The sequence below is a fragment of the Gadus chalcogrammus genome, chromosome 14 (genome assembly GCF_026213295.1).
Source record: "Gadus chalcogrammus isolate NIFS_2021 chromosome 14, NIFS_Gcha_1.0, whole genome shotgun sequence".
In the NCBI taxonomy this organism is placed as follows: Eukaryota; Metazoa; Chordata; class Actinopteri; order Gadiformes; family Gadidae; genus Gadus; species Gadus chalcogrammus.
This window is the reverse complement of record NC_079425.1, coordinates 5,728,095-5,741,839: the sequence shown is the minus strand read 5'-3', so window position 1 is coordinate 5,741,839 and position 13,745 is coordinate 5,728,095. Positions and strand designations below refer to the sequence as shown.

The following is a 13,745-nucleotide window of genomic DNA, read 5'->3' as shown; positions in this document are numbered from 1 at the left end:
AATGGAAAACCTTGAAAGGATTACCGAAACACTCAAAAGAAAAATCGAAATTAAGTGTGGCAGGGCAATTAACTGGAATTCCGTATTTGTAATTAGCCCAATTTAAAGTCAAAGTTAATTGAAAGGCTGAAGCCACCGTTTACAGCCTCAAAGGGCTTCACTGAGCCACAGGTATACAACCACATATGCTAGCCTGCCTCATGAGCGGTCAATGACGATGAGAGCATCTCCATAGGGAGCCTCCAGAGCTTGTCTGGCATTTCCTCCACAGGGGGGTATCTGACCTGGAACCGGCTGGCCACGTCTCACGGCCACATCGAGTAGCATACAGCAGGCCAGGAGGCTGGGTTTAGACCGGCTTTCTCCAGGGAGCATAGAAGCTTTCCACCAACAACCAAGGCCCTTCTGTCTTGCCTTCACCACTCCAGTTGTGTGGGCTACAACGGAGCGAGTGGGAGCGTGACGGTGGTTGTGAAGACCCATCCTGTCGGGTGCGGGTGATTGCGAGCCGGGGTCTTGAGTCATGGAGTGGGGGGGGCATAACCTCGGTCAGCTATGTAAATGTTTTATAAAGTTGAGTTTTTATCAAATATAAACTGGATGGTGGTTTCCATTATTTATAACCACTTGGCCATCAGACACCCATCTCCAGCAGCTCCTTAGCCAGACACATCTTGCTGCGCTGTTATGCAGCACAAAGGTCGTGCTCCCCTTGGTCAACATCCCACGACATTCAGTAAGGGGCAGTTTGCCTTGGATACTACTATTAAAGTAATGAAGTGGTACTGCTTACGGTGTGAGGCATAGGAATGGACATGGAGAGGGTGCTTCGATGCGTATGTGGGGTGCCGTCTACCCTGCCAATGATATTCGGGATTAGAGCTATGTAAAAAAAAAAGCACCTCTTAAGATTTGACCATTGGTTAGTGCTGTACGGAAACGTCATGTACCGGGGCACGCATGATATGATGTCTCAAAATGTACCGGAGGGCCTGACCCCTCTCGGAGAGGCTCCTGCGGCTAAACTCTTGAGTGCGCTAAGTACTTGCAGGTGTGGAGGCAGGGGATTGGTCCGGCATGCCCCCTAGGTCGGGGCTCTGGAGTATTGCAAAAGTAAAAAATTAGTGCTCTTGGCAATCTGACACAGCTCAACAGCCATCCAGCTGTATCGTCTGATAGATCTGTGTGATCTCTGAAACACGTTCCCTGCATAAGCCGTTCAGAAGCTGAGCGCGTGTGGTCTTGTCCAAGTGTTTTTATAGGCTTAATTGGGATCAATGGACAAATAGTATTTCTTAAGCCCACACTTCTTATAAATTTAATCATTAGAATTATTCCGAAACATGGTATCATCAAAATTTGATTATTTTACATGCATACTTATTTTTATGGTCCTGTGACAACTTTCTTTTCTTTCTTGGAAAAATGTCTTACCTAAGAGAAGAGAAAGAATAAGAAAACCTTGGTGGTTCCAAATCATGGGTACTAACTAAATAAGGAAATGTTGAGGGTATTTGTTTGTATATTCATGTATGAGTCGCAATGTATAATAACAACATATATTCACAATCTACCCATGACATGCTAGCCATTCTCTGGCTTCATTACCACAGTTGCTAAAGCTAACGAGCGATTATCACCCAGGATGCATTCGCCCACCCCTTCAATTACTTATATATCTTTATTTGTGACAAACTAATGCCAGCAAACGTCTTTCCGAACATCAAGAACCTGCATCACTTTCGTAGGACCCCCAAGCAAAACATTGGCCGCAACATTTATGCATACCATAAAGGATGTATTGAACACCACACTCACTTTGTTCTGCTGCATGTCACAATGGCCTTCCAAATGCACACACTATCGTGCCCAGGGTGTCCGCGCATCCTTAAAAACTCTTAAAAAGTCTTAAATTCATGTTTCTAAATTTAAGGCCTTAAAAAGTCTTAAATTCGTTCCAAATGTCATATGCTGGTCTTAAATTGGTCGGGGCAGTACTATTTTTTTTTTTTTTTTTCTCGTGGGACTTTTCAGGAAGGACATGTGGAGTGGCTTCTTTCTTGCTAGCCTATAAACGATTATCTGCGTTCTTGCTAGCTAGTCTGCGACAATGGGGAGGTGCAAATTCAAGGACAGTTGGCTGGAAGACGTCCGTTTCCGAAGTTGGCTCGCGTCTGTTGCCAACCCCCACCATCGCGTGTTTTAGGTCTCAAATTTGCTGGTATTAAAAAGGTCTTAAAAAGTCTCACAACCTGCAGATACTGATTAGTGCCAATACTCTGAGAATCTCAAACAAGAAAGTGAGGTACATTTGGTTGCCTCGCTTTACCCTTTTACCGATTTAAGGACGAGAAAAAGCCGCTGCTCCTTAAAATGTCAAGCCACCACCTTCCCTGCTCCCTAGCTGGGCCTGGACTAATTCTCAACAACGGCCCTTGAAATCGTTGCCCTCTGAAAGCCATTAAGATGAAAATGAGGCTTGAAATATTCTTTAGCTCGTTGGTAAACAATAACTCTCGGCTTGTTAGGCTGCCAAAGCAGTTCATTAGACCAAGTAGCACTTTGTCGGTTGAACCAACACATTAACCCCCTACCCCTTCATCAAATACGCACACCATCGCACACACGTACGCACACACACGTAAACGGACACACACATACACGCACACGCAGCCACACGCACACGCACACCCCACGCTCGCGCTATGTGAAAGAACTTGGGCTTCATCCAAATAAGCTTGTTTGTTTCTCGATCTTTTGCTTCTGCCAAAGCTTCTAAATTCCCTCACTGTCCAATAAGATGTGCTTCTGGAGGTGTATACTTTATGTACTACGCTGTCATCTGACACTGTAATTGAGATGTATTGCCATTGCTAAACATTAATCTATTCTGATTCTTAATACAGGGATTCTACAATTCATATTGGTCGGTCAGGAAGATCTTGGATTCATAGTGCATCCATTTGCTTCTAGGTCAGGGTATAACTAGGTCAGCACGTCTCTATAGCTATTCAACGAATGCTAGAACTGCACTATGATTGCTATTGATCCTGCCCCCAACAAACTCATTGCATATGTATGAGTGGATGTGGATCCATCCAGGGGCTAACACTGTTAGCATAACGCTCTATAGATGGAGCTGATCAATAGACTCCGCGGGTATGTCTGGGAGTGTGTGTGTGTGTGTGTGTGTGTGTGTGTGTGTGTGTGTGTGTGTGTGTGTGTGTGTGTGTGTGTGTGTGTGTGTGTGTGTGTGTGTGTGTGTGTGTGTGTGTGTGTGTGTGTGTTTTTAAGTGGTCACACTCAAAAGTCAATCATCAGCTTGTGAGGGAATGGGTGGTGACAGATAAAAGGTTTGCAGAGCTCAGTTAATTTACACTTCTCTCTTAGCTAATTTACCACACCAAAGTACATGTGAGGCTTGTCTGTAGTGTTGTGGGGGGGGGGGGGGGTTAGAGCTTTGCCTTTTGTTTGTATGTGCCTGTGCGTGCACTGCACAAGTGCTATATTTTTCATAGCCATGCATGGAGCATCGCTTAATTGCTCCGCACATTAAAGTTGCAATCATTAACACCTTATTCATAACCAATTCTGGCAGATGAGTAATACAATGTTGATTGATGATCTGATTCATGACTTAGCCATTGTCAAGAAGGCTGTTAATCCGCTGCAAAGGGTTCAGTTTTGGTTGCAAAGTGAGGGAATCGTGTTGGGAAAGGAGATGAGGCACGACACATTATCACACTGTTGATGCTGTAATTCAGGCGATGAATCCTTCTGAGAGCAGTTATCCCTGAGCTCTGTGTGCGTGGGGAATACGTGTGTGCATTACGTACATATTTTATGAATTTTATTGCATATGTGTACAATGAACTTGATATGCGATTAATGTGGTGTGTATGATGTTGACAACGCTGCATGTAGCTCCCCTTTCAATGCAAAGGACTTTATCGCCATGGGAACTGTACATTGGCAATTAAGTCAAATGAGACTGAAATATATGTGAAAATAATGTATAATTAAATCAATAAGCAAACTTGCGATACAGTTCCATCTACAAATGTATATACAGTGATAAGTATGCGGGTATCATATTCAATTCTGTCTCTTTGTCTAAATCTCTCTCCCCAACATTTGTCTTTATCCCTCCATCACTCTATCTCTCTCCGTCTGTCTGTCTCTCTCTCTCTCTCTCTCTCTCTCCCTCCGCTCTCTCTCTCTCTCTCCTTCTCTCTCTCTCTCCGCTCTCTCTCTTTCTCTCTCCCTCTGCTCTCTCTCTCTCCCTTCGCTCTCTCCCTCTCCCTCTCTCCCCCTCCGCTCTCTCTCTCACTCTTGCTCTCTCTCTCTCCCTCCGCTCTCTCTCTCTCTTTCTCTCTCCCTCTGCTATCTCTCTCTCTCTCTCTCTCTCTCCCTCTCTCTCTCTCTCCCTCCTCTCTCTCTCCCTCCCTCTCTCCCTCTCTCTCTCTCTCTCTCTCTCTCTCTCTCTCTCTCTCTCTCTCTCTCTCTCTCTCTCTCTCTCTCTCTCCCTCTCCTCTCTCTCTCCCTCCCTCCCTCCCTCCTCTCTCTCTCTCTCTCTCTCCCTCTCTCTCTCTCTCTCTCTCTCTCTCTCTCTCTCTCTCTCCCCCCCTCCCTCTCTCTCTCTCTCTCCCCCCCTCCCTCCCCCCTCTCCCTCTCACAGGGCGTGTGTACGGGGTGCTGGGGAAGCGTGAGGGCCGGGTGCTCCACGAGGAGATGAAGGAGGGGACGGACATGTTCCTGATCAGCGCGGTGCTGCCCGTGGCCGAGAGCTTCGGCTTCGCTGACGAGATCCGGAAACGCACCAGTGGGCTCGCCAGTCCCCAGCTGGTCTTCAGCCACTGGGAGGTATTGAGCTCGCTCTTTTATCTGTAGTCGTCATTGTTGTTGTTGAACCTCAAGGCCATTCATAGTGCCTCACACACAACTGATATGCCTGTTCAGTTGTTTGTAATCAAATAATAATAATGACTTATAATTAAGGAGAGGTGTGTCAGTTAACATTAATGTGCTGCACCTGCACACATATTCGCATGGTGAGCATGTTTGCTAAATGTATTTGGAAGGCGAGTCCGTGGCTCAGTCAACCAGTCAGATTAATGACCCAGTTCTACAATCAGGGGTGTTTTAATAGGGATCAGATTAACGTTCCAAAAAACAATAAAAGGACAGTGAAAGGAAATCGTTTGAAAGAGAAATGTGATGTAAAAGTGTACAATGTTAAAAGATTAAATAGAACCCCCCCCCGCCCTGCTAGACTAAGCACAAAAGTGCAGCTTTGATTCTCATGGCCTTGTGTCGAGTCGTAAGGAAACGCTCCCGCTCTAATCGATGAGGGCTGCTCCACACGCAGCCGACTGGCGTACCATGCGCATCAAAAGGCTAAAACACACTTTAAGTCTATTTAGACTTCTGTGTCAATACTTGTCTCTACACAAGAGTCAATAATTAGGCATGCGTTTTGGTGTGTTTTGGTGGTTTTAAGTTCGTATTCACCGGGGATAACCATGATGTTGGGGGAGCTGGAGGGAGGGGGGCGATTTAGAGGGGTTACACGTTTAATAACCAACATATTAAGCAGCTATTTCAATGTTTAAACGAGGCCAAAAGATACCAAACGGCTCCAATAATGGGCCGGTAATTTCATGAAAATGAATAGAAGAAGGTTTTGATGTTTTCTCCTTTTCCCGTCACAAAAAGCGCTTGTGTGATTCTCTCTTTGTTGATTAGCTCTAGTCCCGCTGTGCAATTTCCTCAAAACATTGCACAACGTTTGAACCGCCTAATTGCTTAGTCATATTTGGAAGTAGGTCTACTCTCATGCTATGGAAGCTGTGCGTCTTCGAAACCTTAAAGTTCGATGAGTGGGTCCGAAAGCCACTGGGGTCCATGCAGTAATCCTATGTGATGTAGTAGTTTTGCTATTTATGTTATTAAAATCACATTTTAAATGAATACGATAAACGATCAGTTGATGAAGGCACGATACTGCAGCATTGTTCTCCATTGGCTCAGAATCAGGCAGGGAAAGATTAATTGACTTTTTTTTATCTACTAACACTCGAAAATACATTTGGAAGACCGAACGATTATCCGTTGAGATTCGACAGTTAGGAAAACATATCAACCAATCCTAAAAGACTACCGATTACCCCTTGAGATTCGACAATTAGAAAAACGAGCCATCCAATCCTAAGAGACACACAGCACCATTTCGAATACTCAATAAAAAGCCAATAAAAGCCTAAAAATACTTAAAAAAAACGTAGAAAAGTGGTTGCAGGTTTTTATTTAGTTTCACCCTCAAAGGACTTACGGCACCATACAGCAGATTTACATTAAAATGTGTTTTGAAAGTACTACAAGTCTAATGGCATATCTCCATGCATGACAAAAGCTATTTTTCCATTGTGAGGTGGCTGTTGCAATCAGCCAGGAACACTTTGTTATTAGTTCAGTGAGACACAGAACAGAACGCAGTGTGCAATTTACCGTAGCAAGAGATGAAATACTGTACACTGAAAATCGCAATTTTCATTTCCGTTTTTTCTTTTTCATCGTCTTTATACCCAAGTATACGTCTTGTGTGACGTGCATGCCGGACTGTCATTTTGACGATATTTTGGACTACTTTGCCGAGCTCTGCGTAGGTGATGTCAGAATGTGTTCTCGTGCTGTCTTACCCTGGCACGTAACACTGGAACCAAAACCACACTGGCAGCAAAACCAGACCTCAGGCATCAAGTGAAGTCACCATAGGGGATTCTGTTGTTCTCAACTGATATGGCTGTTCAGTCGCATGTAATCAAGTAATAATATTTACTAATAATTTAAGAGAGGTAGGTCAGAGTGTGCTTACACATTAATGTCCTGCACCTGAGTACATAATCACATGGTGAGCATGTTTGGTTGTATCATAGTATTTGTAGCGCGAGTCTCTGGCTCAGTCAACCAGTACGTTTAATGACAGAGTTTTAATAGGGATCAGTTAATGGCAAGATCTGACCACGCACACGCACATGCGCACACGCACACACATTGTGTCTAACACACGCATACGTATACGCATACTTGATGGAGAAAATATAATCTATTTTGCAGTCTAACCTGAGAACTCTCCTGTGGGGTTCACTTTGTGGACCGTCGTTCATTGAACACCTCTGTCCTATTGCTTCTTTTGTCACGTCGTAGTGAACGGGGCATTATTTGCCCTGGCTGGATCTGATGTGTGTGATTCTGAAAAGCCTGTTAACCTCCCAGCCACCCCTACTACCTCTCTACCTAACGATCCTCCATGTGGTGTGGACTGTGGCGCCACAGGCCTGTTCTTCCTTTGTGTGCACCAAACATCCTGACTAGCAAACGCTATGCAAAGCAGTTGGGAGCTTCTCTATGCCTGTAATACGGAGACAGGAATTGCTAAGGAAGACACAGCATACTGCTTCTGTTTGATTGAACACACACACACACACACACACACACACAACAACACACCTATACATTTGTACCTTTGCGCAGACTTATTCCTTATACCAGCTTCCCACTAGAATCATTTAGGTTAGATTGACTTGATTTAGACATCCATCTATATAATATAGAAAATCCTGCATACAAACCTCTATGCAATCATAGACCCCCCGAGTCATTCACCATTGCAGGTAAACATTTAGAATATTTCAACCAATGATATCACCTTCCCACCCATACCCATACCATGCGGGCAAAGGACTACTCAAAGCAATTATTTTTTTCACATTTTCACGGCCCAATAACGTTGTATTTCTCTCGGGTTCAATATCGTGTTTTACTTGGGAATTCATGATATTGCAGAAGGGAAGATAAACTCCTAATTGCTGTTTCACATTGTCTGCATCCCGCTGAACTAACTGAACTGGACTCCATGATGGAACGTGAAACCAGATCTGAATTCTGGATCACCAAACGTCACTCGACACCTCTAGCACACACACTCACAGACTCTCTCACACACACACACACACACACACACACACACACACACACACACACACTCAAACACTTCACCCCCTTACCAGTAAACCGTCACGAAAATGCTTTGTTTGCCTGATTAAGAGTTGGCTGTCTTATTTAATTTCAACTGGTTGTCCCTCAGACGCCTACTCAGAACACCAAAGACAATGAGTTTCTACCCCCTCTACCTCCACCACGCACACCCACACACTCACCGCCCCACCCCCTCACACCCACACACACACAAACACACACAAACACACACACACACACACACAGGCACAGGCACACACTTATACTCACACATACTCTAACAAGCACACTCACACACGTGTACACTCAAACATGCACATACATACACACACACACGCACACAGAAAATCACACACCCACTTCATTACTTTGCAAACCTGCTGGGTCCAATGTCAGCAGTTGTCGTGGGCAGCAGTTGAAGTGGTGGGGGATGTGGTATTAGCATGTGAATGGCAGCCGAGAGCAGCAGGGCCAAGATGTGAATGTGGCGTTGTTGTGTGACCGGACGGGACCAGGTCCGGGACGTTTACATTAGATTTCCATCAGAATGGCGCTACCGAGAGCTAAGCATGAACATGTGAATGTAGGTCTGGTATTGTGCGGCTCTAGGCGCAAGCATCTGCCTGCTGGTTTCTCTTCTTCTTGTCCTGTGAATGGACATGTTTTACTGGGGTCTGCTCAAGTATGGACGCCATTCTTTCTATTTCCTCTATTTAACAAAGCGAGAATAAAAAGGAACGCAATTGGGCTCGCTTTGCGGTTTTTTTCTTCTTTATTCGGCGTCTACTCTTTTAGGCTCTTGATGGTTAAGTGGTTGAGAGGGAATGTTATTCTGGGTTGGGTAACGTTTATTAATCCAGTGTCCCTCATATTGAACAATAACATGCCCTGGTTACTGTATCATGTTGCCTAACTCACCCATCTGAAGCAATAGGAGGTTGTTACATCAAATGTATTTCTTTTAATCAGATTCGCAGATTTGGTAGCCACAGTCCCTATTAGAAGACTTGTTTTCACTAAGCAGGGACATCCAATCAACCCACCCAGGTTAACAAAAGCAGAAAACAAAGTCTAACGTAATAGACGAGACGTACCTAGGAGAAAGAACCTTTACGGTTCATTTGATAAAATTGCAGCCAAATCGGGGCAAAAACGCTAGCCCAGAAATACAATAACAATGGAGCAAGCACAGGCTTTAGAAATACAATATAAACCCAAGCCAGGCTCACTCCCCCCCCACACGTCTGATGGAGGGGTTGATTAGGGAACAGTCCTGGGCCGTCTGTCCGTGCATGTACAGGGTGAGCCACCCCCCCCCCCCCCCGCACACACACACACACCCGCGCACATGCTCGTCAAAAGGCGTCCGTGCCCGCTGCGTGTCACTCCTTCTGTGCCTGCCAAGTCAAGCGTTGTGCCGCACTTAGGCGCTGGGCGGGCCCCTCCAGCATCATTCAGCCAGTCATTCATTCAGCCATTCATTCGGTCCTTCAGGCACTTTACTGTCGGACCCTCCTCCTCGCTCTCTTATCCCCCACTGGCACCCATTGTGCTTTGGCTTATGCCTGTGTGTGTGTGTGTGTGTGTGTGTGTGTGTGTGTGTGTGTGTGTGTGTGTGTGTGTGTGTGTGTGTGTGTGTGTGTGTGTGTGTGTGTGTGTGTGTGTGTGTGTGTGTGTGTGTGTGTGTGTGTGTCTCTCTCTCTCTCTGTGTGTGCGTGAGCCCCTGTGGTCGGCCCATTGTTGGGGCTCCCTCTCTGCCATCTGTCCCAGTGCCACTGCGGGCTCGGTCTTTACAGGCCCCTCCGCTCCAGGTGCAGAGTCCTACCGCTAGCGCTGGTACAGCCATTGTTGTGTGTGCCTCAGTTCGCGCCATTGAGATCTTGGTTCGTGTGTAGATGGTGCAGCAGGCACTGCATCACCAGCACCCCTCCCAACAGCTGCTGATGTATGTTCTGTTTCATAGCGAGATGCTGTACAGGCTTTACATAAACGGTGCCTCCCTTGAGTCCTTATGAGCGACAAAGGGCGACGGTAATACTAATTTCAAACCAAGACCGACCTCGGCCCTTTGTTACCTCGATGCAACGCTTGGGTGCAATGGTCCCGTTTATCACAAGGCCTTGGTGCATGGACTTGATCCTACGATCTGCTCCTGTTTCGGTGAAACTGAGGTGGCTTGATGATGTATTTTTTTAATATGATGAAATTACATTTGTAAAGTAGTTGGAGTTTTTTTTGTGAAGTATTCTGACAAGTATTCTGAGACGTATTCTTTGTTTGTTGTCTGTACATTGAAAAGCTTCTCAAACACTGTCAGCAACATTGACTCATAACAGCTGTCCACAGTTTTCTTGCCTCACTTGAACTGGTTCATGGGGGCCATTGTGGGTTTGACATTGACACCTAGCCTAGACCCACATTGAGTGTTTGGAGAAAACTTTATTCTGTGTGGCAGTGGCTGAGGTGGTAGAGTAGGTTTTCTTGTAACCTGAAGGTTGCTAGTTCGATCCCCGGTTCTTCCTCCTAGCTGTCAAGGTGTCCCTAAGCAAGATACATAACCCCCCCTGGTGAGCTGGCTGTCTGCTTGCATGGTTGACACCCCCTTCAGTGTTTGAATGTGTGTGTGAATGGGTGAAGGTGAGGCAAAAAATTGAAGCGCTTCGAGTGGTGAGATCTTTTTTGAGTGGTTCCAAAAAACTTTAAATGTATTCCATTTACTAATTATCTAATTCCAACGCTTTCCTTCCCAGGTGATCGCCAGCGATCCCTACTGGGTCCCCACCACAGAAGAAGAGTACCTGCACTTTGGGGAGAAGGCGGACTCCGCAAACCAGGCTCTCAAGTACATGAACGCCGTGCGCAGACGCAAGGGTCTCTACGTGGAGGAGAAGACAGTAGAGCACGCGGAGAAACAGCGCACCCTCGGCAAGAACAAATAGGGAGCCAGGAAAACAGACTAGTCCACCCACTGCTGACCCGGGGAACCATCACTGTACCTCCACTCACCCTCAAACCTGTGATGGACCCTCACCGTATGCTGACGGCTGAGCTCTGACATGAACAGCTACTGCAAATAGTACAACATGCACTCGACATTTCCAGGACGTTGACACTTGATATCTGTTTCACATCCGACTGAAGGCATTGCTTATTCTCCAAGAATAAAAAAAAACAACCAAAAATATTTTCTGCGTTTGGGATCCATGTATGCACATTAGAAATTGTTTGCTTTCAGAGCACTTCCGCCAGCCAGCTGTTTTCAAATGTAGTTCAGGAAACTGTACAGTGTTTTTTGCGCTCCCAATACCCAGAAAAGGGCTTTAATCTTTGCAGAATCCATCAAGGGATTTTTTTGGGCAGCCACATGATAGCTTCCACCACTGTCAGCCTGTTGATCCCCTAAAGCCCTTCCCCTTTGCACCTTCCCACCGACACCCAGCCTACAGACATCAGAACACATGGGCTGGTAACATACACGCTTATACTCATGAATAATTGAAAAACACTTCCCCAACTTTGGAAACCGAATCCTGCAGTTTTGTTTTCGTCAAGTGGTGAAAATTAATTACAGTTTTCCTTCCTTTGCGTACACGCACACACACACACACACACACACACACACACACACACACACACACACACACACACACACACACACATACTCTCTCTCTCTCTGTCCTCCCCACCTTGCCTCCACGTTTGTGTTATGATTATACAGCCTAAGAGACACTTTGATTCGAAAACACACAAATTGGGCAAGGCTGGGGGAGCCGAGTAGGGTTGGAGTCAGCAGGGAGAGGAGGAGGAGAACTGCTTTGCATAGCGATCTGCTGCGCCGCCCCACTGTAAGTTCTGTGAACCCAATCCCAGCCCCTCTCTCACTTAGTGTTTCGTTCGGAGGAATAAACAGAACCCAAAAGAGACTCTGTGTGTGTCTGTGTGTCTTCCTGTGTCTCGGTCTGTCTCTGTGCAAGTGTGTATGTGTTTCAAGTGTTTCTGTCTCTGTGTAACGGTGTGTGTGTTGTGTGTGCGTCAGTGTCTCTGTTTCTGTGTGTGTCGGCTGTGTCTCTTAAGTGTGTGCGTAGGTTATTATGGATCCTTTCCCCTGTTTGCTAATAGGTTCTAATGGGATTAATGTGTAATGATTTGCTGTGCTGGGGACCTTACAGCACCCGTCCTGTGGAGCAGTCTAATGAAATCGGTTGTTTTTGTGTGCTTGCCCTCCTTTCCTCTGTTTGTTCTGGTCCTCTCTCCACCTTTTGTCTCGGTCTGGATCCTTTCCCCCCTCCTCGCCCTCCCCTCATCGAACATGGTCAAGATGTCGCCTCACTTCCTCCCTCTCTCTCTCTGACCTTCCTGTGTCCGTTCATTTTTGCTCTATCTCCCTTTGTCTGCCCCCTCCCCCCTCCTCTCCATTGCACCCATTCGTTTTTCACCCTGTCAGTCAGTCATGGCTTCCCCAGGGTATTCACATCCCCCCCCCCCCCCTCCCAACACACACAGACACACACACCACTCCGGTTCAGTCTGCTTTGATCAGTGTGATGGGACTGACCTAAACACACACACACACACACACACACACACACAGAGCGACCCATCAACACACACACACACACACACACACACACACTTAGAGATACCCATCAACAGACACACACACACACACCACACGCTGTGCTCCCTTCCTATAATCCGCTCTATTCCCTGGATGTCTACCTCTCTCTCTCCCCCCTATTGTCTCTCGGTGTGTCTCCCTCTTACAGCGAGGGAGAATCTGAAGGAACACAGAGCAGTATCTTGGACCGACAAAACAAATAAAAAGCACAGCTGCTCTCAGAGTGCGTTCATAGGGAGTTCAGCAGTGGCAGCCAGAAACTGTGTGTGTGTGTGTGTGTGTGTGTGTGTGTCCCCTTCTGTCTGCACATGCCATCTATGTCCGTTGATTCTGCCTCTCAAATGTCTTACAGAGGTAACACAACACCACAAAGGGTGCCATGTACACTGACACACTCCCACACAGACACACACTACCCCCCCCCCCCCCAACACACACACACACACACACACACACAAGGCCGAGGGTACACGCTGCTGATTGATGACAGCCTAATCCCAGCTATCAGCCGCTTGGCCAGGTGTCTGGGCCAGGGTTTCCTGGAGGGTAGAGGGGTCAATGGTCAGCCTAACTGAATAATGAAAATAGCTTCCCGTGTGTGTGTGTGTGTGTGTGTGTGTGTGTGTGTGTGTGTGTGTGTGTGTGTCAGTATGATTCAGATCTCCCACAGAAATGTAATTACGCTCCACGCTTTATTTAAAATGCTGTGTATGTGCCATACAAAAATACTTTTTTCAATCCTTTACCTTTACCCAAAAGCTGTACACAGAATAATTTCTTAAAGCAACACTCCAAGACAATAATAATAGGAATGCCGTCTCTATAACTGTATGGATGTTTAGACATGGACCCGGTTGAGGGAGCACATGCCCTGGCGGACTCCATTTTAATGATATGATATTAAAAGCAAACTTTGTGATTCAGCACCGGCTTCAATAAACATCCTCGCCACGTTCTGTCACTGGTTCTGCTGGGCTACAATCTCCTCTTGGCACTGGTTTCACCCCGATTTCCCTCCACTCTCAACGCATGTTGAATACAGATTCAATCTGAGAGATTAAAAAACATTAAACTAATTAAAAAAGATAGT

At 46.1% G+C, this 13,745-nt stretch overlaps 1 protein-coding gene across 4 annotated transcripts in view; it reads left to right on the top strand.

Annotated features, from left to right (window-relative positions):
- The window catches only part of efl1 (elongation factor like GTPase 1), a 71,812-nt gene extending 59,714 nt beyond the window's left edge, over nucleotides 1-12,098 (top strand). For 2 of the 4 annotated variants that reach the window (XM_056607525.1, XM_056607527.1), the window contains exons 17-18: nucleotides 4,679-4,863; nucleotides 10,788-12,098. In XM_056607525.1, coding sequence (XP_056463500.1) covers nucleotides 4,679-4,863; nucleotides 10,788-10,976 — 374 coding nt within the window. In that variant the 3' untranslated portion in view covers nucleotides 10,977-12,098. The remainder of the gene's footprint in view (nucleotides 1-4,678; nucleotides 4,864-10,787) is intronic. The other 2 variants (XM_056607524.1, XM_056607523.1) reach the window with 1 other exon arrangement.
- The last annotated feature ends 1,647 nt before the right edge of the window (nucleotides 12,099-13,745 follow it).